Source organism: Boleophthalmus pectinirostris, unplaced genomic scaffold (assembly GCF_026225935.1).
Source record: "Boleophthalmus pectinirostris isolate CB_2022bp ecotype Guang Dong unplaced genomic scaffold, ASM2622593v1 HiC_scaffold_2, whole genome shotgun sequence".
NCBI classification, from domain to species: domain Eukaryota; kingdom Metazoa; phylum Chordata; class Actinopteri; order Gobiiformes; family Gobiidae; genus Boleophthalmus; species Boleophthalmus pectinirostris.
This window is the reverse complement of record NW_026571152.1, coordinates 18135876-18160680: the sequence shown is the minus strand read 5'-3', so window position 1 is coordinate 18160680 and position 24805 is coordinate 18135876. Positions and strand designations below refer to the sequence as shown.

The 24805-nt window shown below is 38.4% G+C and overlaps 1 protein-coding gene across 8 annotated transcripts in view; it reads left to right on the top strand.

Annotated features, from left to right (window-relative positions):
- The window catches only part of LOC110166823 (membrane-associated guanylate kinase, WW and PDZ domain-containing protein 2-like), a 97832-nt gene that overhangs the window by 69593 nt on the left and 3434 nt on the right, over nt 1-24805 (top strand). For 3 of the 8 annotated variants that reach the window (XM_055155246.1, XM_055155251.1, XM_055155250.1), the window contains exons 7-20: nt 880-937; nt 1891-2012; nt 3413-3595; nt 7369-7886; nt 8586-8772; nt 16818-16849; nt 17774-17966; nt 18038-18153; nt 20149-20341; nt 20821-21054; nt 21221-21418; nt 21999-22275; nt 23820-24036; nt 24618-24761. In XM_055155246.1, the coding sequence (XP_055011221.1) occupies nt 880-937; nt 1891-2012; nt 3413-3595; nt 7369-7886; nt 8586-8772; nt 16818-16849; nt 17774-17966; nt 18038-18153; nt 20149-20341; nt 20821-21054; nt 21221-21418; nt 21999-22275; nt 23820-24036; nt 24618-24761 (2672 nt within the window). The remainder of the gene's footprint in view (nt 1-879; nt 938-1890; nt 2013-3412; nt 3596-7368; nt 7887-8585; nt 8773-16817; nt 16850-17773; nt 17967-18037; nt 18154-20148; nt 20342-20820; nt 21055-21220; nt 21419-21998; nt 22276-23819; nt 24037-24617; nt 24762-24805) is intronic. The other 5 variants (XM_055155252.1, XM_020932132.2, XM_055155248.1 and 2 more) reach the window with 5 other exon arrangements.

Below are 24805 nucleotides of genomic sequence, written 5' to 3'. Positions count from 1 at the left end.
GCAGTTGTTTAAATCCATTTAGAATTGTTTTCTTCAACTTTAAACTTTTTTGTCTGTATTTGCTAATGTGTACATTGTGTCACAATGATAACTTGTGAACATTTCACCAATAGAGATACATGTAGAACACCCCCAGTGTGATTTCACTGCAAAGTATCAATATTTCACAAAATGGATTCTTGGGAGCTTTCAGTCTCGTTATAATGTTGTTACCTCATCGAAAACAGAGTTGTATTTTGTTTCATTCACACATTTTTGAGTAACTATTTATTATTAGTCTGTTTACATCTCCACAGCTTGAAACGCTCAGTTCCACCTTGTGATGTTATGTAGTGGTAGTTTTCAAGTTGACAGAAACCTTTTACCTTATGTCCAGTTTAATTCCACCACTGAAATTACCAAAATGATTCTAGTGAAGGTGAAGCGTGTTTTTGGTTACAGAGAAGAACAAACCAAAACTCAAGGTATGTTTTTCAAGAGGAAACAGTATTAACATAGATCAGAAAATAGTGTAATATGTTTTTTTAATGTGATCAAGATTGGTTTCAAATGATTGATTTAAGAATTCCCTTTAAAAGCCATTTGCACAGCTTAGACAGGCACAACACCGGACCTTGTTGCAGTCAATGTGGAAATATTGGAACATTCCTTCTTATTCTCCTATTCAGTTGGTATTGACATCCGTGCTGTGATCAGTGTGTTGTGAAGCCCTCCAATCGAAGTCCTGTCTGTCTATTAAAGGGGCGCTTTGGGATTGCCTGTCTGAGATTCACATCGTCTTTGCTCTCTCCTTTAATTTAGAGCCCAAACACACTCATCCTCACTCATTCTTAACATCAACTCCTGACTCCTTGTTTCGTCTCCCTCTCTCCTCCACAGAGCTGCCCTATGGCTGGGAGAAGATAGACGACCCCATCTACGGCAGCTACTATGTTGAGTAAGTCTCCCTGTAGGCTAGCTTATATCAGCACCACGGTTGTAAAACAGAAAGCATTTTTATGGTTTTCTCTGCCTCGGTATGAATTATGAATGAGGAAGTTCTGCACACTTTATATCTCGCTGCTCATTTGGTTAACTGTAAAATTCGTGTTGTTGACACAGTAATGACTTAACCTGATCATGTTTTATATTTGTTATATTGTCGACTTGAGTGCAGTTATGGAGTTCCTTTTTTATTTTCAGAAACATTATGGCGTACTCTAATCTGCCATAATAGATTTGGCTGTATCAACACAACAAATATGTCTGTGTTATCTCAGCTTTGTGGAGCAAATATGATTAATGCGTCAAACACAAACTCAAACTGAATATAAAATATCATGTGAAAGTACTAAAGTATCTCTGAGGCCTGCCAACATTTTATCCACATACTCAGCTCAAATTAAAAAGATCAGAAGCAATTGTTTGAAATAATTATCTAAAACAGAGGTATAGTCAATACTTGAAAAATGACGTTAAATGTAATATGACTGGTCAATGCTTGGTAGCAAAAATACAGATGGAGGTTGGATGAAGATCCTTTGTATAGCTCACGCCTGGCTCCATCATGGGATACCAGGTCTACTTAATATTAATAGTTACATCTGAGCCTTTGTTATTTTAAATTTTTAATGGAGTGTATGCAAGTACTTTCTATTCACAACAACACAGTATATCACTGTACTTCACTGTTTGACTATACATATTAATATTTTTTTACAGTCCAATTAAAACCTGCACTTTATCAAAAACATAAGGTACAGGTCAAGTTGTATGTCTCTTATATAATCTCTCATATAGCCTAATTCAAATCTGAATGTAAACCTTCCAGCCTTAATAGCCATTTTGCTAATACTCATGTAAATGTTGCATTGTTCTTGTTATTTTTAATGCAGTGTTATGTATTTTCAGTCATATTAACCGGAGGACACAATTTGAGAACCCAGTGCTGGAGGCAAAGAGGCGCTTGGAGCAGCAGAGACAGATCCAGAGCCAGGGTCTCTCTGCTCTGCCCCTCCCCACTATTTACAGAGGTACAGACAATCTTCTCTTATCCTGCACTTTACAGATCAAAGATGGAGCAAAGGCAGTGATGTCATCTAGTACATACAATAATTAATCATACAGTTTAGCCATGGTTTATTTAAAGGAACTATACCTACTTTTACTCCTTTAAAAAATATGTTAAGTTGAAGGGCCCATATTACTCTATTTTCAGATCTATGTTATAATGTTGTTTCCTCGTCACAAACATACCTGAAGTGGTGTTTTGTGTCATTCACAGTTCTCTCAATCAAAAAGCACTCTGTTCCACTTTGTAATGTCCTGTTGCAATACAGGAAGTGCTCCACTGTGTTTTTCAACTCTGTACACCTTCACTACTTTGGATGATTTCAGTCTGGGAATTGTTCATCTCTAATGAACAAAAAGGTAAAAGTTAGCTGTTAACTTGAGAACTACCACTTCATTACATCGCAAGGTGGAACAGAGTATTTTGAACTTTGGAGATATAGGCTTATAATAAAAGATTACTCAAATATGTGTGTTTGAAACAAAACACAAATCTGGGCATGTTTTTGATGTGGTAACAACATTCTAACATTAAAGCTCACAAGAGTTAGTTATAGCATAATATTATAATATAATATTAGCATAATATAAGACCAGTATTCCAGCAATATAAAGTTATTCCACTTGCCCAACATGTTCCTAGCATCCTAAAGCCCCGTTTCACAAGTTTCAAAAGCCAGATAGGAGTTTTGCATCACAATAACTCTAACTGCTAGCATGTATCAGCATTACTTCCTGATTCATCAATCATAAAAACACTTATTATTCTTATTTTGCCTATAAGAGCTGTTTTTACAATATCGTTGAAAAAACTGGGAATATAATCCTTTTTAATATTTTGACTTGTTTTGGTCCTGTTTTCTATGAATTTGTAATAATATCATCATGACAATATTCTGCTTAGTTCTGAAAAAACACATTTTCTCATATCTGCCCTACAGTCATTTAAATGGAAGTATTTTATGTTTGTACTGGTGTAAAAATATTGATATAGTGTGACTGACAGCAGGGGAAGGAGGAAGCAGGAGACAGGATTCGCCTGAAGCACGTAGCCCTCTAATCCGTGCATACATTTGACTATAAAGTAGCTGATAGCATATACAAAATACAGTCAGAAAAATAGATATATATTTGTTCATTTTGTTTGTTCAGGTTTATATTACTGAGGGCATCAGGATAATATTTTTTTTTACAGTTTTAGTTATTATTAATGCCATAAATTAACAATTTATTATATATTATATGTAAAATTATATTTAAATGCACTAAATTTATTTTAGAACTGTAATTCACTGTTTATGTAACATGATAGGAGTTCACTCTTTTTTTCTCTATATAAATAAATTAATATCTCTTCTTACAGAAAAGCCTCTGTTCACGCGGGACCCGACCCAGCTCAAAGGCACATTCCTGTCCACAGCCCTACAGAAGAGTAACATGGGCTTTGGCTTCACCATCATCGGAGGAGATGAGCCCGATGAGTTCCTCCAGGTTAAGAGTGTGATCCCAGAGGGACCAGCCGCACAGGACGGCAAAATGGACACAGGTAAACCAGTGCATTGCGTTCCAAAGCCCTCTCTACAATTTCTGGTGTGTGGAAGTAGCATTTTCTTCTAGAGTTTGTATTGGTTTTCTCCAGGTTGTCTTGTTTCCCATGCCACTAAAATATGCACATACAATCAGGTTCCCTCTGGGCCCAGAACCTCCTGAAAATGAGATTCTAAAACTCAGTAGGACAATCCTGGTTAAATAAATAAAAGGATGGAAATTATTAAATAAAGGTATAGCTTGTTGTTGTTTTGCTGTTCTGTCACATTTAGCAACAAATCTAGACACAACCCAGAGCCTTAAACAGTGTTTGCTTAGTTACATTCAGATTCAGAAAACTTTATTTCTGTCTAAGGCCAATTAATTTGTAGCTCCACAGCCATATATTTAATCATCACAAACATAGAAGACATCATACACTTGTACTGTGCTAAGATATTTGTGTTTGACTCTGTTCTTTGTGTTGCATTTGAGCCCAGGTTGCCTGCATAATAACACTACCACTATACATAACTAATAATTAAGTAATACATTAAGAATGGGTCACATCTGTGTTTAGCACCTTAATTATTTTTATTTAGCATTCTTAATTCTGCTTTACTACTAAACAGCTTTAGATTTTCAGTAAGAAAAGGGTAAAATGTTTAGTCGATGTACTTAATTGTATTTATTTAATTAAACTAAATAGTATTAAAAATGTCACCGCCAAATGATTATCTATTCAAAGTGTGTTTTCAAAAAGACTCAAGGTGGAGTGTTCACATCTGCAGAGACATAAATTCATTCTGAGAGGGCATCACAAGCCCACCGTGGCATATTTGGGCTGCACTATATTTATATGAGCTATACTTCATCCTAGACAAGGACAAACTTATACCACCTCTCAAAAATATATTTCACCTTACTTTTCTATTAAATAAGAGCCCTGATTTTATTGACATTAATAAAATAAATACAACACATCACTGTAAAAACTCTGTAACCATAGCAATAGCACGACCTTGTGTTCTAATCTCTAGGCAACAGACTGAAAGAGGATGCAAAACCTGAATGAATTTGTCATCCTATTACTTCACATCAGATGTATTCACTTCTCTCCTATGACAGTGCAAAAACGGAAATTGTGTAATATGGAGCTATTATGTTATACTTATTGTATTTATTATTATTGCTGTATTTCAGATGACATAACATTCTACAAGCCAATAGTATTTCATACAGATTGGGGGGAGATAAATTTTGTTAAAAAGCTGTTTTTGTTAAAAAAATAAAAATAAAAAAATCCACTCCAAATGTGATCCTACATGCCAGAATTTATTGAAAACATATTCCAGGGACTGTTGCCTGAATGATTTTTACTAAACTTGAAACACTTAAATGTGGCCGATCTTTGATCTCTCCTCTGGTTTGGGCTACTGGGTTGTCTGCTGGGCCATGGCCTGACTCAGTAGGAGCCACTGCAGAAGCTCTAACAAGCACTATGGTGGCTCAACCTGTACTGTAGTGTGTAACACATAAACCACTCAAAACACAGCCAACTTTTATTCAATTTAATTATTACAATTCAAATACACTCAAAATCAGACTTAACTATGTGTGTGTTAGGAATGTATCAGTACAGACAAAAAAGAAAACACTTACTGTAAAGCTCCTTAGCAGTTCTTGTGCTAAGACAAAGTATTAAATATTAAGGTACTTCTCTAAATTATACCTAACTACAGTGATATTAGTAGAAATTTAAAACAGCCCCTCCAATAATTTTTCCAGTAAAAAGCAGGCACTATAAAAATCATATGAAATAAATTAGATTTACCATTCTAATAGAACACCTGTTAAAAAATAAAGCCTGGTATTGCAATCAGTACTCGGTATCAGCTGGTACTCAAAATAAAAACCTAAATCATTCAGCCCTATTCCCTGTGGTCTGAAATCAAATCTACGTAACCAGCATCATTGTCTCTCTGTCTAGCATTTATTATGATTTCCTACTGGACCAGGTTATCTAACTCCTCAGCCCCTCGCTTTGCTATCCTTCCTCTGTCCATCCCTCCATCCCTTCAATCCTCTTTCTAGTTTCAGTCTCTCTTCGTTCTCTCCGCCTCTGTGTGACATTGCCATAGCTGCACATAGGCTGGCTCAGATTAGCTGGCCTATTTGAGCTGCGCAGCATGGCTCTCAGGGATTGGGCGTGAGTAAGTGCGGTTGTACAGAGACTGCCCCCACAAGTGTGAAATAGAGGATTTGAGCAATTGCATTTGTCATGGCAATGCGACTGTACTGACTCATTTTGTAACTTTTATTATGTTGAAATTGCTTTAACCTGAACTTTAACTGAGCCTTCAGACTTTTGTTTTTCCTTTTGACTTTTAAGTAGAAATTTTATAGACATATAAACAAATAAACAGTTTCTTTTTAAATTGTATCGTTTATATAGTACTACTAGTATAGTAATGAATTAGAGGGAAGCGTCTATTGTTCTGTTGGCACATTACCTGCATTATTCCATGGAAATTGAATAGTTTTATGCCATACTGTGGAATATTATAGCCAAATAAACAACAGTTTCATGGAAATAAACAGGATGAGGCCCTGCTCCAGGCCAAATTTGTCAGGTTTGTGGAGATGTAAGCCTGCTCACAGATAAGAAGTGGGGATTTAAATTATGTTTTATTGTCCCTGTAGGAAAATGTCTCCTTTGCATTTGACCCATCCTCACAATGCAGCACCTGGAGACCCATCTCCGGATCTTGTTCCTGGCCAGGAATTATATTAGCCTATTTTGCATTTAAGCATAGAAAGAATATGCAATATGCAGGCGAGAAGGTCCTAGACTGCCAGCAACCAATTGGAACTGTCTGACAAAATGACAAGATATATACAAATCAATTAGGAAGTGGGTTTCTTTTGTGTTCCTTGTTGAATTTCTGCTCCAGTCTTAGGTACAGAGATGAACTGAGTAAGAAAAGTACCTGTAGCGTGGCTTTAGACAGACAGGGGATACATGATGTTATAACAGGCTGTCTGCAGCAGTCCTGAGTTTGAAGGAAAAGTCTATTGTGGACATGGCCTCGGTGCTGGCCTGCTCTGTCAGTGCTAAACATAAGTTGGTCTCTGAGGACACCAGTGTGCACCAGATGGCTGTCAGACTCACACACACGCACACACACGCACACACACGCACACACACGCACACACACACACACACACACACACACACACACACACACACACACACACACACACACACACACACTGGCACTTCTCACCTCACTGTCTCACACATCCGCAGCCCAGAGCCTCTAGTGACACTACACTCAGACTAGAGCTGCTCCCACCACCTATGATCATTTGTAGGCATGTTATTAATAAGCAGGAGCAGGATGGTATATCTATGAATGAGGCAAATGCTACTAATGACATCTTTAATAGTAAAAACTCAACTGAAAGCTATTAAAAGAATGGGCTGTCTATTGCCTTCAGGCAGTGGAAGCATTTGCAGAATTCCCTCTTTCTTGATTAAAAAACACAAGATATCTATAAATATGGAGATAGCAATGCTCGCAAATAATGCATTGTATCAAAAGTGTCTCAGTATTGTGAATATTGTAGAATATTACATTTTAAGGTATACTTAACTTATTTGGTCATCTATAGAGTACCTTATTACATTTTTTATCTTTTTATATACGTAGGTAGAATTTATCCAATAGGATTTTTGAAATAAGAATCTAATAATTTGTAGAATCATTGTCTTCTATCTTGTGTCTCCAGGTGACGTGATTGTGTACATAAACGACATCTGTGTCCTGGGCACCACTCACGCAGATGTGGTCAAACTGTTCCAGTCTGTGCCCATTGGTCAAAGTGTCACCCTGGTGCTCTGTCGGGGCTACCCTCTGCCATTTGACCCCGAAGACCCCAATGCTGCAGCGGGCACCTCTCTGACCCCCATCGGCCTGGAGCATCGCCCCCTGGTGGTGAACGGCCGCAGCAGTTATGACCCATACCTGGAATACTTGTCTCTTAGCTCCCAGCTTCCCTCTCAGAGCCTGGCAGGGACACCTCACCCAGGGGACACTCACCTGGATGGCTCCTCCCTGCCTCCCACCACCCCCGGGTCAGCCGTCACCCCCCACGAGGACACTGCCTCTATGGGCTCAGGAGGCACTACTGCGGGGGCTGGGGTGACAGTGCAGCCAGCCGAGCTACTAACAGTGACTATGGTGAAGGGGGCGGAGGGCTTTGGCTTCACTATCGCGGACAGTCCCACGGGCCAGCGAGTCAAGCAGGTGAGCAGTCGTCTCTTAAGACTCTGATTGGCATCTCTACATTACAGTTCTGTACATCCAGTATTACACAATGTAATAAAAACAGTATGCCTATATTAGAACATGGCATATGTGCTAAAACCACTGCTCAAAGTGAATATATGTAAATATATGAAATAAATGCATTATTGATGAAAGTACATCTTGTTGCTAGACAACACATCATAGTTAAATAAGGACCAAAGGCCCTATTTTGCTCATATATTGGGTATTAGGTAAACCAAGCCATTACTGGAAGAGCTACTTATTATTGATTTAATTCATGTGAAAGAGCTGTAGTGTACTCAGCACTTCTTTATAGTTTTATGCCAAGCATCTTCTGTCCACTGAAACTTTTCTATTACAAATCAAAAATCATCATCATAAAAATGTTAGATAACTTCTTAATAACTTTTATTTATTCCATCAGTATTTAAGCTGATAAATACAACATTCATTTTTTCCTGTTAAAATTGCGTTTTGTTTTTTGTTCTTGTTTCTGAAAACAAATAGTTTTTTAGTTTCATAGTTAACTGCATTATTTCTATTTCCTATTTAAGCACTGGTTGTTTTTCCCATTAAAACGTGTTAATAGTTTGCTCATATCTCCATTGTCTTGCTTGTGATTTGAGCTGAGTTGTGGAGATGGTTGAGTATTCTCTGAGTCTCTCTAATGTTTAGGTGACTGTGGCGCAGGTGTTGGAACCAGGCACGCCACAGGGAGCATCAAACCTGATCGAAGGGGACCTGATCCTGGAGGTGAACCAGCAGCCTGTGGCCGCAGCTGGACACAACCGCGTGGTGGAGCTGCTCAAGGAGTGTCCCGTGGGCGCAGAAGCCACCCTGCTCATCCAAAGGGGGGGGGCAGGTGAGGCAACTGTCCTGGGCCGTCTATTCTCCTCACAGGGGCTTGTTTTTAGAATAGTAGTCTGGGGATTTGTTTATGTGAGAAAGTTAGACCAGTTAGAAATTAGACCTGTATAGCACAATGTTTATATTATCTCATACAATTTGTGGAAAATATAGAATATATTTGATTGTATTTGGTCTTGATTTGTTTGAACCAAGTTTAGTCATGATGTAGATTTGGTTTAGTCCTGTTCTAGTCCTGTTGAAGCACCAAATGTTACTCATTGTGACGGTAGAGTCCCTGTCACGGTAAGCTCGGCCACCCACATTTATCTCAGGTAAAACAAGTCATATTTTGTTCTCAATACAAATTAGCGGCTGTGGTTGGACCATCTCAAGTTAGGATAGAGGATTTTCACCCTCTATTGACTGATTCCTGACTATTCTGGATTGAAACCGAATTTAGAAGGGACTGGCTAGTCAGGCAATGTGAAAGTGCAAGATCATCCTCTATTCAATATCTAAGCTGTCCTTGTTGATCAGTATATTTACTTTTACATATTTTTTATGATGATTTTATTATGCCTATGTATTGTCTAGGTTAGGATTGTCAAAAGTATTGGAAAATCTGATACTAATTGATACTTAAACTAGTACTGACAATAAATACACATTTCAGCAGGTATATTAAAAAAAAATACATTCACTGGACAGAAATTGACCTTTTCTGAATAGCTTTAGAAAGATCTTGAGCTGTTGCAGAACAATTATATGACATAGACTAGCATATGCCCATGAACCATTATGGAACCTACTTGTACAACTGGGAGATTACACAGATATAGGAGGATATGCTAATATAAAAATAAAGTACTATTTTTAATGTTGAAAACCACATTCACATTCATTCTAAATAAAGAGTGTTTTCATTATCATCGTGGTATCAGAATCAAGTCTATTTATTAGTCTTGAAATTGAGTTTGAAATTTAGCATCATGACTGACAACACTACTGTAAAATATCTTTAAAATACAGCTGGGCTGGGCTGAAGTAACATATTAAAAGTTATTGTGCAACAAACTATGAGCAACAACTCAACACCTGACACTGACATTATCCACAGGGCACTTGAGAGATTTTACCACAGGTGTTAGAGAATTTTTGTGCAATTGCTTTTGTGCGATTTCTCTTTCTGAGCAAATTACATTCATCAATTTTACTCACCATCATAAGTTGGATTCCGTCTGGATGAAATAATCTACCCAAATCAATGACCATGTTGCTCAAAACAAAAACTAAATCCTTGTGGTGGCAGACAGAGTGCATTTAAGCATGTTGACCATCTGTAATGCCAGCAGCTCCAGTGTCTCATATCCATCCTCCTGTCATAGCCTCCAGAGTGCTCATTTGGTGTGTCTGCTCCAAGACAAAACCAATGGAACATATGGGGAGATGAGAAGTCCTACATGTAAAGGATTTAAATTGAAGGGTTCTAACAAATTTAAGTAAAAGTAATTAAAGGTAGAATCATTATAAATATTCATCACAATGAGTTTTAAAGCACTTTTCCCAAATCTCAGAGGCCAGACTGGAGTCAAAATAATGCTGATGACAACTAGCATGCTAACAGCACACCAACGTTACTTCTGTCTTAACATAAAATAAAAGGCTTTATAACTAGATGCAGACAGCACACGGTCATCTCATTTTGAGACTAAGAGCTGCTTTTACAATATACCTGGTGGGGTGAGACATATTTAACTTTATTACATAGCCAAGCTTCTTTAATCCAGTCATTTTATTGTATAGTAGATATTTTAACTGCCTTAATAAAACAGTTACATCACATTAAGTACTTATGAAATGTTTAGTACATCTTTTTTTTTTTTTTTTTTTGATAATTTAAACACGAAGCTGCCAGCACAGAGTGAGAGATTAAACTGAATGAATATCATCCACCCAGCTGCAGCTCCACATGAGAAAAAGTCAAGTGGACTCGACATGAGAGCAGGAGTCAAAGACATGCTAATTATGATCACTGCCAATTCAACCCTGCACTATTTTTGGACAGATTCAAACTACTCCAGCTCATCTGGTTTAGTAAAGTCTTATGACATAAGATTATATGAACAAGAGAATACTAACTGTAAACAGTATTAAGACATGAACATAGTGAAAACATAGTGGTTGGTTACTCAACACATCACTCAAGTAGGATTAAAAAGTATGCTGCCAAACGTGCTCTGAAAACTAGAAGTTAATCAAGTAAATGTACTACCCACCTGCCAATTCACATGCATAATTTGATTCATTTCTATGGCACAAATTAAGCATCATCTGTTCCTTTAAGCAACAATCCCCCTTGAGATCATTTGAGCGTATCACAATGTAACCTTGTATTAGAGAATAAATCAAAATATAAAGTGACAGAAGGGACAGGTGAGGAGGAGTTTAATATAACAGATGTTTTCGAGTTGTTGAATTGTGGCCAGAACCATGAGGATTATGGTTGTCTCTCTCTCTTCCGCTGTTCCCTTGCTACATCAACCACCTGCACGGAGATTCAATTACTGCTTAACTGTTATTTGTTCCACATACAAGCCAGCCTAGTGTTTTTAAAAAGATCTTACCATAGGGTGAAAATCTGACTTGATCATTACAGAGCGTTTTCCACCTCCAAGCCAGTATCATAGTCTACTAATACCATCTGCACTGTTTTTATACTTGAATAGCTTAGTAATTAGTCCAAAGTTAAAGAAATTTCTGTTATTTCAGCTACAAAAACTTACTTAAGTAATAATAATAAGATATTGTCTCCACACATGTTTAGGTCTTATGTTTTGAAAATAATTACCTTCATTAATTAAAAGTCAGTATGTAAGTTTCTGGAGGTGGCACGTCACCTAAAGATTTAATAAAAATATAACCATACTTCAGAACATTCTCCATGGTAATAGATTAGTTTAATGACATGCTGTGAAATATTATACCCAAGGGAATGACATTTCCTAAAAAAAAGGAAAGAAAACAAAAAATATAAAAACATGTTTTTATTTTAGTGTATTTTTTGGTTAAAAAGTTACATACTGTGGAACTATGTAACTTTTCAAACTTTTCAACTCCTGAGATTTTATTTTGCCTGGAATTGTATCTTTTTTTTGTTATATGTGTTACTACAAATACATACATTCTTACTGTGACTGGGTTCACCTCTTCACAAACCTGACCTGTAACATGGCCTTCTGGTGCCACATGTTTGTTAGATATGTTTAATGTAATATCATCAAACAGTTTAGGCAAAGCAATAACATCTCCATGGAGTCAAGCAAGTATCTTCCACCATAAAAAGTTACATAATGCACCGTCAGACATCCTAATTAACAATATTGTGACATAACTAAAAGACATCTGATCTGTAAGTGCAGGTAAATTATCAAATCTAAGTAGTGTGAGTGCTGATTTTATGCCAGTCATGTCCACAGTAGTGACCCTTTATAGACTTGTATTGATAAAGTCGTTTCTTTGGTCTTGGGAGATTGATTGTACACTGTGTTCTTGTTCACTGAATCACTCCTGATTACACTAAGGACAGTAAATTCCACCCAGTCCCTGTACAAGGCTACATGTTGTACAGCTAATTTACTGTTAATTGTTTTTAAATCTCTGAGCAGGGGCCTATGTGAGGCTCTGGATTTTGTGTCTCAAAAAGGACCAGTATATGCCCCCTGGTGGTTAACCTCTGCAATAACAAATGTATTATACTGTGTAGACATATACTTAAATAACTTTGATCTTACCCTAATCATTAAAACTACACAGTTGTATGAGAATAAATTATGCACTTTTTGGCAGACATTTCCAGATAATATTTAAAGGATTCTGTAGTTTTTATGCCTTCATGTTCTTTTGGCTTTAAAACCTTGAGGTAGGACTTTATATCTATAGCTTAAAAAAAATCTGAATAATTTATTAGATATACATAATTATCCCAAAAGTAACCTAATTCTAGTTGGTGGCCCTTTACTTGCAATTAAAACAGTTGAGTGTAAATGATGATTCATAGACCCATGTCTCTACAGCTCCTGACTCTATTACTTATTTCTGCTGTAACTGACAAGTTTAATTTAGTTTGGTGACAAGATCAAACACAGCAATATCACAGCTGCCTATAGCAGTTAGCTTACACTAAGTGAAACATAGGGTAATCATCATGCAGCCTTATCAAGGAGAATTAGCATATGCAAATTACCTGGTTTTGTCTTTTGTCTGTCTCAGCTATTAATATTTGTTGATGAGAACATTTGTTTAAAAATCTATGCATCTTTTCCCCCAGTCATACTGTATCTTATTTGTATTTTATTATACTACTCAATTTAGTATAAATTTAAATCAAAGTATGTTTTTTATTTAAAGGGGTATTATGTAAATTTTCTGGTGGAGGGTCCGCCACCTGCTCGTATCAGCTGACATGTTATTGCTGGAATGCACTGAACTTATCTATTACAGGTCAGATATGTGGAGAGGTGATCTTACTCATGTTAAGATTTCATATTTTTAAGGCAGTCCTTGCATAAAAGTGTAATAAAGTGCAATAAAATAGATGCAAGACAGATGCATTATCATCTCCATGGAGACAAGCAGGAGACAGACTCTCCACCAAAAAGATTCATAGTGCATCTTTATGGTCTATTGATTGTGCTGATATTTATGCTGAATAACATTTGTAATACTTTAATTCTACTGCTCTATTTTAGTGTTGCAACACTGAAAGACACAAACTGCTCATAATTTTGCTCCTCAGCCCCAGTGTGACAAATGACTCCCTCCTCCCAAAGAAACCATCTCCTCTTCAAACTCTCCTCTTTCTCTCAAACTGGTCAGGACGACGGCCCTATTGGGACTGTAGCCTGACACAGTGCACCGCCCTCTGACTCCACCCACACAGCTCATCTCCGCAGGGTCATTCAGGGGACAAGGCTTCTCCTCTGCCTCAAACCATATGTCATCTTGTTCTGCCATGTTTACCTTTCACAGCTGAGAATTTTACACAGATGTCTACATTTGTGTGCTTGGTCGTAGCATGGGCACAGTTCCAGATAGATTTCCCTGAATTTGAAATCGAGCCAGTTGCAAACAGGGAACGTTTTGCACCCACCAATGAGGACGCGAGGTGACGGCAGGGTGTTGTGTGAGCAGCAGCCAATCAGGTGGAGTTCTGAGTGGCGGCCAGGTCGCAGCAGGCTAGTCTGTCGAAGCCGTCTGCCAAACTGGCTGACCACACTGCCTTGTGTGAGAGAGATGGGTAAATGAAGAGAGAGAGATGGGAAAAAAGAAGAGAGGGGTAAATAAATAAGAGAGAGAGAGAGAGAGAGAGAGAGAGAGGGAAAAAGAGAGAAAGGGGGAGAAGAAGGGAAAAAAGGATAGAGGGGGCATAGAGAGGGAAGGGAAAAAGGGGGAGAGTAGCAGAGAAATTAGAGAGGTATGAAAACAACAAAGGGGTGAAACAGAAGGAGGAATAGAGAGAGTCAATAAAAAATGGAGAGATAGAGAGAGAAATTCCTCACCTCCCTCTATGGAGGGAAAGTATGGAGGGGGGAAGGAAAAGAGGAGCAAAAGAAAGGTGGAGCAAGGGAAAGAGACAGGGATGAGAGAGGTGTACAGAGACGGAGAGAAAGAGAAAGGAGATGCAGGTAAAGAGGGGCAAGGGAGAAAAACAAATGGATGAAAGGAGAGGGAAGAACAGATAGATTGAGAGACAGAAGACAAGAGAGTGACAGACAAGTGGAGGAAGAGAGAGGACATGTGCCACCCCCACCCTCCACCCCCACTCCCGACTCTCTGCTCCTCATCGGCATGCACAGAAGAGTCCAGCGTGTATGAAGAGGCATAATATTAGCATTTAAATGACTCTTAAAAGTGTGTGTGAGGACGGCACCTCTTCTAATGGGAGTGGACAAATGGCCTGTAGCTAACACGGCATTTCCTTTGGCTGGGTCCTCATGAGAAGTTTCCTCAGAATCAGTTATTAGGATTCCTTAAGGGCTTTCCTATTCCCAACTGAACACATACATTAGTGACAGCATCCCACAGTGGCTCCCTCTGCTGCCACACTGCAGAATCACGTCAGCACCATGGACAGCTCCGGGGAACACAGGAGGCTTTTCCCAATGACTCTCTTCTCCCTTCTGTCCATAACTATAGCTTAAAGTGTGCATCATTTTATATTCACTTGCACAATATTAAACTCCTAATTTGCTTCCTCAATGTTTATTTTAATGTGTTAATTGCAATAGTGTGTTTTAATAGGTGTATTATGTATTTTTTAGTAGGTAGTCCGCCATGTTCTTGTCTCCATGGAGATCTACCTTTTGTTTATTAATCCATTTATTGTTGCTATAAAGCATCTGGTAAAGCATACATTTTTACTGGCTTGCCTCTCCACAAATCAGACCTGTAACTTGACCTGGTGGTGTCACCTAAAAAAAAAAAAAAAAAAGTATATATATATATATATATATATATATATATATATATATATATATATATATATATATTTATTTATACCTTTTATGGCTTATATATGACACCAAATATTTTACACCATATTTTTCATTCTTTCACTCTCTGGAAGCAAACTGCATTTCCCTTCAAATGGTTATTTCATTTACATTTTTCCTTCTTTTCCATAAACAGCTTCACTCTTTTGTCTTTTCTAAGGAAATCTCATAATATATCAGGGGCCTCTCTTAAATTGTCTTCACCAAATCAACAGTGCCTGTGGGATAGCTCTTCGGTTAGCGTGTTTTGTGCTTGCCATCCACGTGTGTAAAGGAGCTGCATGCATAGTTCTCCTCTTAATATCCATGTGTGTATTTAGGTCTGGGAAGCATAACAACAGTGCATGTCTTTGATTCTCTACACCAGGGAAATGGGTTGATGAGGTTGGTTTTGTGATGTGGTGTGCTCTCCGCTCCTCATATGTAGATAGAAAATGACTTGGAGAGGAAAGCAAAGCATGAGGAGTGAGAAGATTTTGGAGGGAGGGTTTGGGAAAGGAGGGAGGGGGGTAAATTTGCCCCTAGCTACTGATGTAATTATACTGAAAACAAATGCAACAAGCAAACGTGTTTAACACAAACAAAGTCAAAAGTGAGGGCGGTTTAAAGGATCACACTGGGAGTTTTTATGTAATCAGGAATGAAGATGTTAATTCTTGAAAAAAATTTTTTTGTTTGTTTGTTTGTTTCCATAGCTACGTAAGCAATAGAAAGAATGTTGTATGTGTTGTTGGATAAGAGATTTTGTAACCCTGTAATGTTTTACAGAGATTGGAGCTAGTTTACTATTGTTAATATCCTCATTCATGCTAGAGGTGGATACTTAGAGCAGGCTATTGGACTTGAAAGAATGATCAAATTCAACATTTGTGAGATTTCAGTTTGATTCATTTATTTAAAAAAAACTTTACATTCAAAAAACAGTATTAAAAAAGTAAAGCAAAGTATTTAGCATCTTAAAATCTCTATTGGTTTAACACTAGCCTAACTGAAAATTTGAGGGTGTGGCATCATCACACTAAGGACAGAGAATACGTCCAATTGCATTATGTAATGCCCACTGTAAAAAGAAAGACTTATAATGCATAAGAATACACAGCCCTAGTCTAATTGTTTTGACAGAATTAACATAGATGAGTGGAGTTTCTTGTGCAAGGACACAATGGCAGTATGACCTATTTGTGATGTGATACAACCAATATTCAGGTTATAAGATGAATATATTTTTTATATTTCTTGAGCCACTGTCACCTTAAGTAAACTCTGAAAAATCAAGACTAAACTAGGACTAAATAACAAATAACAAAACTTGAATAAACTTACCTATTTAATATAAACTGGATTTTGCAGATTTACACTTTTTCAGTTGAATGCTGAGTAGCCTCAAAACACATCCCCAACTTTAATTTCCAACAAGTGCATTTTGCTGAGCTGCCTTGTTACAAATATAAAACATGTGTTCTTCTAAATATTGCTTTCTGGTTCTTACTGCTCTCTCTTCCCCCAGGCCACATCTCTCCGTGGAAGGCGTCCAAACAGGTGAGTGATCTCCGTCTGTGTGTGTGTCAGTTTGAAAGAGCGCACAGATATTGTTGTGTTTGTCTCATCTACCTCTGAGCATTCGACTTGCGCTTTATTGACAAATGAAGCTGGCTGTTCTGGCCGGTTCACATCATTCAGTCTGCTGTCTCTTCTATGTAGGTTTTATTAAAGCATTGCTATGAGTTATATGGGTTGTTTGGTTATATAGCGTGTTTTTATATAACTTACAAACATGTTAGTATTTATCAGAACCTCAATCAAAACCTCCCTGAGTGAATGATCCTATATGTACAGAGATATACTCAGATATTACTCATGGAGAGGTACAAAGCAGTGGTCCAAAAAATTACTTCTACTACTCAAACTACTACTCAAGTAAGAAGAACTGCCTGGACACAACATCTGATTTATAATTTCAACTATTTTTTGTGGATAAATCATAAAAATTAGATAAACTAAATCATATTTGGAGGAGCAGTGTAGCAAACACAAATTTCCACATCATTTAATATTGCCAACTTAAAGCTTTTGTCACAATGGAATGGACTTACTCACAATGGAAATAGTAACTAAATCTTAGAACTAAGTATAGTATAGTGTTTGAAAGCTGGAGTGCAAGAAGTACAAGCTAGAACACTGAGCAAGATAAGCTAGCGGCAGGTACTCATAAACTCTTTCTGTTATGGCATGTATGCACTTTTGAAGGTGAGCACCCAAGGGACACCCCCACCCAAACACAGGGCAGTAGATAATTAAGATGTGTTTTTACTACTATTGAAGATGTGAGAGTAGCTTATAGAGTCACATTGACCAAATATTAAAAGAGACAACTGGTAGTCATTAAGAGCTTGGCTAAACATCTCAGATTATAGCATTTTTCATATTCTTTCAACATTTACTTTTGTTTTGCCACCCCTGTAGTTACCAGACCAGTGGGACCAGCATGGAAGCCCCCAGACCAACCTCTCTGGTCCAGTACTACCCCCGGGCACACCTTTCCCTAACCAACCCCAACACCGGACCTCTGTGCCGGACTCTACAGAGGGCTTCGACCTCAACAAACCAGATCCCTATGACCTGTACGAGAAGTCCCGGGCCCTTTACGAGAGCAGACGTGAGTGCCGAAACCTAGCTGAACAAATTTCATGGTAATGTACTGTAGTATTAATCATTTGTTTGTGCCAGGTCCTGAGTATGAGGAAGTGGAAGTGCACCTGCTGAGGGAAAAGACGGGATTTGGATTCCGGATCCTGGGGGGAGACGAGGCGGTGCAGGCTGTGAGTCCGGACGCCCGTGACAAGGCTCGTATGGGACGGGCTGGTTCACACACTCTTAACCTACATGCACATCATCATTAACATTCCTAAAAAACTTATCCATTAGATCAGGTATATCAAAACAAATTTCACTGAGGGCTGTATAGAGAAACATACACTAGGCAGAGGGCAAAAGCTGTTTAAATTACAGGTATATAACTACAATTCGACACATGAAAATTGGTTACAGCACCTTTCTTTTGTCCAAATGAATTCTAATCTCTCAGTGAAATGTGTTCCTTATGTGCAAATTGTCCACGTATTTCCTGTATTATCCTGCACTTTTCTTCTCAACGTTTTTTTTTTCCACAAACTGACTCTTAACTGATGTAAAACTATGATAAATGTAATAATACCACAGGTAGGGCTGGGCAATATGGATCAAAAAATATATCTCGATATATTTAGCTATATCTCGATATACATTATATATCTCGATATATGTTCAAGAAAAAATAACCCCCTGAAACTGAAAACTGCAAAACCAAATCTGCCAAATTCCACAAGGTCCTTTTTTTTAATTGAAGTGTAAGAGGTCGGCAGTTCATATTGGAACATTTAAGATTACAAAAAACCCTAATTACATAAATAATAATTTAACTGTAAAATAAAAGAAATAATACATATTTCCTTCTTTTCATTCATAAATAAAACAACTCAACACAAGCTCATCTTTGCATTAACTCTGTTATCCAAACCAGAACCAGAACCATGAGCTCATTTAGCAGAAGAAGCTCAGGATGTTCCTTATTTCAATAGATCCATGTTATTATCCAGCAGTAAGGAGCTATGAGGTTTAATCCCACAATCCACTGCAGATCAAACCCAACGTTTCCAAACACTATTGTACAAGTGACATTGCAGCAGATTATTAATTAAAATCTTCTGCATAAATAAACTTTACATTGCTAAACTTTACAATATATAAAGCATAACGACTCTAGAGCCACATCAGCCTGTTTGCGATAATAATGTGTTAAATGCAGTTTTGCGCACGTGTGTTTACATTTTACAGAAACGAAACTTAAGCGCATGGCTCATTTGCATAAACAGCGCACTTCTCCTGCAGCTCAGCTCGTTTAGCTTCTTTCGGGCTAAAGGACGCGACTCGGTGGAATATGAGGATGTGCTGCTGATGGTTTTGTCTGTAAATGGTGGAAAAGGTTCGTGGTGCTTGAAGCTTTTCACTGGCACCAACTTTCGGCGTTCACGGTGATAGTGAGAAGTGAAGGAGACACGAGCGAACAAAATCAGTGAGGCGGCGGCGCGCGGAGGAGACGAGAGAGAAGATAAACAAGCGAAGCGGCGAAATCAAAATTGAATATAAACATTATATCGATATATACGATATGTCAGAATTCATATCGAGTTTAAAAACTATCTCGATATATTTAAAATATCGAAATATCGCCCACCCCTAACCACAGGTAATACTCCACTAAACCAAATAATAATTAGGAAAACATGATAAACTGTTATATGTCCTTAAAAGTTTGGGGATCTGCTTTTCACACTCCAGACGGGTATCAGAAAAGTGAAACTGTGATGGACTGCCCAAGTGCAGCCAATACTCCCTGGTTCATGAGAAATAAAAATACAGCAGTAGTATAATTTGTCATATGCTATGCTGTCAAACAAAAAAAGATCCTGTGGTTATGATGGTGGAGGTTTTCTAAACTTACAGTAAAAAGACCTGTTTGTGGTATTTTGGGCCAATTCACTCTCTGGCCATAGTTTGGACCAACCTGCATTAGATTCCCAAACACACAGATATAACCAATATCTTTTACTGCTGCCCATACTTCTCTCTTGTCTTGCTAACTCATCTCAGTGAAAAACAGCATACTGAGTCAAATGGCCTACAATGACAAATGTATTTATTTTGACCCCTACACTACTGTAATTGCAATAACTTATTTGTGCTGCTATTTCTTCCTCTTCTTCTTCATCTATGCTACTAATATTGATTGTCTTGAACAGATTGTTATTGGAGCCATAATAGAGAACACTCCGGCTGAACGTGATGGACGACTGCGGCCTGGCGACGAGCTAATTTCGGTGGATAAGAATGTGGTTGCTGGGAAACCACACAAATATGTAATAGACCTGATGCATGCAGCTGCTCGCAATGGCCAAGTCAGCCTGACAGTCAGGAGAAGGGTGCACATGCCCGGTGAGGACTAGTTTGTTTTGTCTAAGTTAAAATGAGAATGTAATAGGTTACATCACTGACAGCAAGTTAAAAAGATCCCTCTGTGTGCCTAAGGTGAATGTGCTTCTCAACATCTGATTGTGTCCTTATTTTTAAGCATACACTGTATTTCCTCTGCTGACTCTGGGAGCATAAATGTAACAAATGTGCACAGGTAGACAGTTGCATTGGAGTTCTTTCAGCAGAATGCAAACAGAGGAAAAGTTTGCCTTTGACGGGGAATCCCTTTGGGAAGCAGAGGAGTGCAGTGTTGTGTGTAATAAATGCTGCAAAACTGGCAAGTCTCCAAAGAGGAGATTTGAGGATGTCTTTGGTTGAAAACAGACTGTATGAAATCATGACTCCCAGGGCGGTGTAGAAGGGGGGCAGATGTGCTTTTGGCTTCAGGTGAAGCGTGTCATGTGATCTGTGTTATGTGACGTGTGCATGCTTGTCCACAGGTGAGCCCTGTCCAGTGAATGGCCGTAGTCCTGGCTCTGTCTCAACTCAGCACAGCTCTCCTCGCAGTGATGCCCACGCAGCTGCTCATGGTGTGGGCATCCCCACAGTCACTCCTGCTCCCGAAGGAGCGGCCCTGCAGACCAGTGATGTTGTCATCCACCGTAAAGAGAACGAAGGCTTTGGCTTTGTCATTATCAGCTCCCTCAACAGACCTGAGAACACTGCAGTCATCAGTGAGTCTGCCCCCACATACTACGCTCTATTCATCACAGAATCCAGCAAATTTTTAATTTACAATGTATTATTATCTGTATGTATCAGTATGTCCTCTGTCAGACCATCCTGACACACACATAGAGAACACTAGACAAAAGTGTGACTTTTTCTGTCCTGTTGTAGCCGTGCCTCACAAAATCGGCCGCATCATTGAGGGCAGCCCTGCGGACCGCTGTGGGAAGCTGAAGGTGGGAGACCGGATCCTGGCTGTGAATGGACAGTCCATAATCAGCATGCCCCATGCAGACATTGTCAAACTCATCAAGGATGCAGGCCTCACTGTTACCCTACACATCATTCCCGAGGAGGGTAAGAGCACCGGTCAGTTTCAAGTTACTTTTATCTATACATAATGCTGTCTATATATTATGGTTTATGTTGAGTCATATATTTGTCGAATAAATCATAATTTTAATGTGTCAGTTTGTGGATCAGCCTGGAATTAAATGAAAGGATACATGAAATATTGTATTTGGTACCTTTGTTACTGATACAGGTTTAATCCCACCAGTGAATACTGCACCCTTGGGTACAACAGTTAACCCACCGTGCCTCCAGTGTCCGTTTATAATTGTGTATGGAGGCACAGTCACTTAATACTTGCATGTTTCAAATATATGGGTTTAGGTTAGGGTTTAGATTAAGGTTGAACAAGAGGTAATTAGGGTTCATTAGGATCAGAAGTGAATATAACCCAATGTATTGTCCTCACAAAGGTTAGGAAACGTAATATAATGTCTGTGCCTGTGCGTGTCTGTGTCTATGTGAATGGGTGAATGGTTCCTTATTATTTATTTGGCAATTTCTTAGTTGCTTTGTTACATACCTACATCATTTTAATATCACATTTTCCTCAAATTCACCAACTACCAACACCTTTATTATGCCTTTTCACCTTCAGGTTCGCAGTCTGGCCCCAGTTCAGAGAAGCAGAGCCCTATGACCCAGAAACACAGCCCACAGACCCAGCCTACTAGTGTAGCCCAAATGAGCCAAGCCTCGCTGCAGCCTGGTCAGCCGCTGCCCGTACCAGGACAGATGCCCCCTCAGCCGGGACAGGTGGTTCAGAGCGTCCCTGTGTCTATCCCCACTGCCTCGGGGAGCCAACCTGTGCCAGCCGGGACCCAGCAGAGCCCAGTCACACAGCCCTCTGCCCAGCTCTACCTCCACGACGGCAGGTAAGGCTCAGGACAGCCACAATACAAGGAATGAGGGGACAGAGTTAGATGGGATTTGTTGTTTGGTTCAACTGATTTCTTAAAATTATGTAACTTTTCTGGTGCAGGGGTGTTATTGCATTGCCCATAATGTTCAACAGTATGGCATTAAACAAATCTAACTATAAATTAATTGATGCTATCAGGCCTAGTTATAAGTCAGATCTATGGAGAGATAAAAATAGCTTTAATAGAATAAATGAATGGTAGATAAGTGTAATGCCATAACATCAGGTGACATGACCCTTCCCCAGAAGCGTTACATAATGCACTTAATGCAGTTAGTTATGCTTGATCAGGCAAGTTGATGAAATATTTACCAGTGCTAATTTTGACAACCAATTTTAATTTAGTGTTGGTCAAATAATATTTTAATTATTATTGACATATACCATGCTGATTTTGTTGGATTTGAGTTAACTTACTCCATAATACAGTTCATTCACATGATTCACTGCTTCTTAGACTTCTACCACATGTGTAATCTTTGTATATGGCAATGGTTAGAAAAATAAAATACAATTATTCTATGTATGCTTAGATTTGTAATTTTGTATTTTGATAATATCAGCAGAATTTAACCATTACTTTTTTTTTTTACTTTTTTGTCACAAAGAATATTCATTTTGTCAAAATATATTCTGTGACAAAATTAACACTGGTATGTATTTATTTTACTTACTTTACACAATGCCAAAAATTCTGGGCAGCCGGCAGAGTTCTCATTCGTCTAAAATGGGAATAGCTGTAGTCTTTTTCATAGATAGAGCTGTTACTAAAATTATCAATAGCATACTATGTGGACAGATATTTTCCCAGTATACCCTAGTTTGGATCATTTTCCCTGTACAGAAGACAGTCTCTCCGTCTCAGACAGTAACTGCACACTGTTGCATAACACCACTTAGCTCTGTCAGTCTCAGTGAATAATTTAGCCTCCTGTATAAAGCACTGGAGTGACTGGAGAGGTGTGTGTGTGTGGATAGGACCGTGCTGTAAACACACCAGAAAAAAGCATGCACACAGTCTGAAAGGAGGGTGTTTTTAGTGACAACATTTTTACTTTTCAAATTTAGCACAGAGCCCCATAGGTTCAACATATTTGTACTTTTTTATATCGATCACTAAACTAAAATTATAACTATTTATGCTAAATAAATAAACTTTTAAATAAATAAAAATGCAACACCAGCCAATAGAAGTCACAGTTTGGTTGTGCTTTAGTATCAACTTATGCATTTACTTTTGCTAGTTCAATGTAATACTTTTATACAGGGCTTGATTCATTATTATAGGCTGTAGCAACAACATGTAACCCATTGATTTATAACAACTTGTAATTAAATGTAAGATGAATACTTAAACCCTAACTATAACTGAGTTTGTACACAGTGTATTTTATGAGCTTCTAAGTCTCATTCTATTGAGTTTCTCTTTCTTTAGCATTTCCAAAACAAACATGTAGTGAGCAGTGCCCTCTATAATACTGTATTCTTCACTCCCAGGTCAGAGGTTAAGGCCAGGCAGGATGTGAAACCTGACTTCCGCCATGCGCCCTTCACTGATTACAGGCAGCCCCCAGTGGACTACCGCCACCCCCCGGTCACCGATTACCGCCAGCCCCCCACCCTGGACTACAGGCACCCCCCAGGCCTGCTGGACTTCAGAGGGCACCCCGCAGCGGCACAGTTCCCCCTGGGGATCCCCGCCGACTTCAGACAGGTACTAAGACTGTGCTTTACTGTGCTGCTACATACAAATGATCAAGTTAAAGTGCATACATCCGGACTACACCAATCATGTATCATAAAGTAGTGAACATGATTACTTTTAAGTTTGCCCTAGTTTTCCTAATTTTATTTCCTGGCTGGACATGAACAGCATATATGACATAATGTAGAAGTAATTCCATAATTGTTACTCAACAACCATAATGAAAACAAGGACCATAGCTTGTCTAATTCAAGCAATAGTTATTATCTGATGATGACTAAAATGTGTCCCTTACTGTATTTTGGATAGTATTAGAACTCACGTGGCATTACTTCCTATTATTTTAAATTGAAAAAAATTAAATAATTTATTTTTTTCAACTTTTCTACACAAACTGCCACTTAACTGATGTAAACTATGATAAATATTTACTTCAAGTGCTATCCCACAGGACATAATCATTAGAAAAACATGAAAACTGGTCATATGCACTGTAGAGACTTGAACTTAAAATGTCTTGATTTAAAAGCAGACAGATAATTATTCTTAGACTTTGAGATTGGACAAAACACTGTACTATGTGCTTCCAGGACTATGATTACTTCACAGTGGAGCTGGAGAAAAGCTCCAAAGGCTTTGGCTTCAGTATTCGAGGGGGCAGAGAATACAAGATGGACCTGTTTGTGTTACGCCTGGCAGAAGACGGCCCTGCTATACGCAATGGCAGGATGAGGGTAAGGGAGTTCGGGGGGGGGCACACACAACGATTCTCAGATTT